The following is a 3,202-nucleotide window of genomic DNA, read 5'->3' as shown; positions in this document are numbered from 1 at the left end:
CTGTTGTGATCTTGAACACGGGTGTGTGGACGGACGGACGAGCGAGCCGCCGCCACCGGTCATGAAGCCATGAGGTCATAGAAAGTCTCGCGATCCGCCTGAGTTTCGGAGTGAGCGGACGAGAATAGCCAAGGCCAGAAATAGCGCATTGTGGCGTTCCCACAAGCCGGAGAGGGGGAGGAGGGATCGAGACGACGGCCTGCGCCTGGTCTACCTCTCACCGCTTGGCCTTGCTCAGCTTCTTCTTCTGCCCCTCCCTCTCCCGTTCCCTCTCCCTCTCCTTCTCGCGCGCCCTCTCCGCAAGGGCCCGCTCCTTCTCCTTCTCCCTCTCCCTCTCCCGCTCCTTCTCCCTGCTCGTGCTCGTGCTGAAGCTGAACAACGACCCGAGGCCGCCGCCGCTCTTCTTCTTCTCCTCAGGCACGACAACAACCCGGCCCTCCCACACCGCCGTCGCCCCGCCCTCAGCAGCAGCAGCAGCAGCAGCAGCGGCCCTGCGGCTCTCGCGGCCGAGCGACGACGCACCGCTGCCCGTGCTCACGTCCGCGCGCGAGCTCCTCGAGCGCACGACCCGCTCCGGCTCCCGCCCGTTCTCGCGCGCATTATTCTCCCGCCCGTTCTCCTTGTGCTTCCGCAGCACGTTCTTGCCCTGGCTCATCGGGATCTCCTGCGCCTGCGGCTTCGCGCCGCGCACAGGCACCGTCTGCCGGTGCTTCAGCGGCGCGCCGGATGCGCTCCCACTCCCCGCGTACCCGACCGGCGCGCCGCGCGGCGCAGTCTGTTGTGCTGCCGGTGCCGGTGGTGGCGGCGCGGGTGCCTGGCCCGGAAGCGGCTGCATCGGCTGCAGCGGCGTCGGCATCACGAGCTGCCTGGGCACGTACCGGTTGCTCGGCGGCATCTGGCTCCGGCCGGTCATGCTCGAGTGCATGCTCGGTGCACCGCCGCCGTGCATCGACGCGGACGGCGGCGGGATCGAATTTGCGGACTGGGGAGCGGGAGCGGGAGGCAGCTGGATGTCGGGCGTCGGTGGCGGCTCGTTCGAGAGGCCTTGCTGCGGGTACGGCTGAGACGAGCCGTTGGACGGCGCCGAGTTTGGTGTAGACCGCGAGCGCGAGAGCGTGCTCCGGCTGCTCTGCGGCTTGAGTTGCTGCTCGGGCGGGACGCCAGACTGCGGCTGGACCGGGTTGGGGTAGGGACGGTGCGGGATGTTGTGCTGGTGTTGTTGGTGCTGATGCATGTGCTGTTCGCGCTGCATCTGCATCGGTACGGGTACAGCCTGCGCTTGTCCACCGGAGCGATGCGTCGAACCATGCCCAGAAGCCGAGCTCGCAAAGCCCGAGCTGCCGCTCATGGAATGACCCTCGGAGAGCGTACTCGCGTACGCCGTACCCACGCCACTCAAATTTGGTCCGTTCATGGCCATCTCTTCCTTTTCACGCTGACGCCTCTTGCGACGGAGGTCCCGTTCGCTGTGCTGGCGCGCCATCTCACTTGGGGTCGGCGAGAACACCGGCGGAGGCGGCTCAGGACGTGCGGCGCCGGGGACCATGTGGTTGTTCACGTACGCCTGGCGCATGGTCGGCGAGAACGGTGCTTGCGGGGTCATCGGCGTCGCATGCGGTGGAGGTAGGTGTGTTGGTAGTGCAATGGGCGGGAAGATCTGCCCTGGCTTGACAGCGAAGGAAGTCGTGTTGGGGTCCACGGCGATTGGCTTGCGCCGACCCTGCCATCGTCACCCATGTAAGTTGGCAGCGACTTGTAAGATAAGATAGACACTTGCATTCATAGAACCATCACCACCGCCTGGCGCAGCCTGACCAGCCTGTGCAGCCTATCACAACCAGATCAGTTCATCATCGCGCGAGGCTCACATCGGACGGGCGAACTCACAAATATCTTGGGTTTTCCCCCTTCTCCGCCCTCAAACTCGGCATGGGCAATCTTCGCAACTTTGGGAATGACGTCGTAGGGTCCAGGCATGTGCCACGCGACGCCGAGCGGGTCCGACTCGTCGAGCTCGTCGATCTTGTCGAGGTCCTTCGGAGGCGTCGCGATGCTAGGCTTGCGCGAACGGCTCCTGACCATCGGGGGCGCGGAGGGTGTGGCGGAGGAAGGGTTGGCCATGGAGGACACGGTCGGGGCGGCAGCGGGCGGAGGGGCAGCGAGGGGTGCCGTAGCTGGACGCTCGGGACTGTCGCGCAGGGGCGGCACATGCAGCTCAGGGGCGGAGACGTTCCCTTGCGGCATCGGTGGCCGCTCGGCGCCCCTCGCCGCTTCTCGCTTCGCCCTCCTGGACGACGAGCTCGAGGCCGACGCTTGGGATGTAGAGGGCTGAATGGGGTCAAGGGTGATGCCATCGGGCGTGAGCGTCACCTGCACTGGGCCCGGGGCATATTCGATCTTGCTGTCGTGGCTCCTCGATGGACCTGCAGAGGCGACAGTCTCTGTAGGAGTCGGGAGCGGGGTGTATGCGGGAGGGGCCTCGTGTTCTTGTCGGTGCGCGTGCGCGTGCTCTTCACGAGCCATGGCGGCTTCTTTAGACTTCTTCCCTCGCAGGCTCTTGTCGTCTGCATAGCCCTTCTCGCCGAGTGAGCCAGCGAAGGACGCGTTCGGGTCAAAGTGTCCGTGCGCGGACGGCGGCGTGTGCGGCCCTTCGCTCGACGAGGTGATACTCGACGCGGACGTCTCCGGCGAGTGCTGCGGCATAAAAATGGCGTATGGGTCCGGGTTTGCGACGCGCAGACTCGACCTCGACTTGGACGACTTGATGGAGACGTCGCCGCTTTGCGCCCGCGCAAAGGATGACGCAGAGGAAGACTTGTGGGACGAATGTGAAGTGTTCGCGCCGGAAGCGAGTGATGTCTGGCTGGCGTGTTTCCTGTCCTTGTCCGCGTGCCTCGCCTTTCGCGGTTTGCCGCTTGAATGCTCTTCCGGATAGGGATCCTGGGCCTCGACGTACTTGCTGTAGTACGACTGGCGCGTCGTCGGGGACGGCTCGGGCGGGGCGACTCGCTCCTCGCCATCGTCATATGCGAGATGGACACTCGAGGCGTCGGCAGAAGCACGCGGGTCCATGTGGTAACTGCCATTGGGGGAAGGGAAGGATGCGGCGAAGGCGTAGAAAGAGTCGACCTCGGATGGAGGGCGGCTATGTTCACTGCCTGCGCTCGGATAGAGGTGAATCGACGGTGCATAGTACTGGGAA

General features: G+C 65.3%; 1 protein-coding gene across 1 annotated transcript; it reads right to left on the bottom strand.

Moving 5' to 3' along the window:
- On the bottom strand, positions 1 to 1,737 carry PHACADRAFT_266323 (uncharacterized protein). The gene has a single exon (XM_007402879.1). The coding sequence runs from the start codon at positions 1,571 to 1,573 to the stop codon at positions 218 to 220; it is 1,356 nt and encodes a 451-aa protein (XP_007402941.1). The 5' UTR covers positions 1,574 to 1,737; the 3' UTR covers positions 1 to 217.
- Positions 1,738 to 3,202: the final 1,465 nt, after the last annotated feature.

Source organism: Phanerochaete carnosa (genome assembly GCF_000300595.1).
Source record: "Phanerochaete carnosa HHB-10118-sp unplaced genomic scaffold PHACAscaffold_518, whole genome shotgun sequence".
NCBI classification, from domain to species: domain Eukaryota; kingdom Fungi; phylum Basidiomycota; class Agaricomycetes; order Polyporales; family Phanerochaetaceae; genus Phanerochaete; species Phanerochaete carnosa.
Note: the sequence above shows the minus strand (reverse complement) of the source record. Positions and strands in the feature narration are given on the sequence as shown.

Bases quoted from the DNA above. Each gene is read 5' to 3' on its own strand.
- PHACADRAFT_266323 (XM_007402879.1), bottom strand. From the start codon at position 1,573: ATGCGCCAGGCGTACGTGAACAACCACATGGTCCCCGGCGCCGCACGT.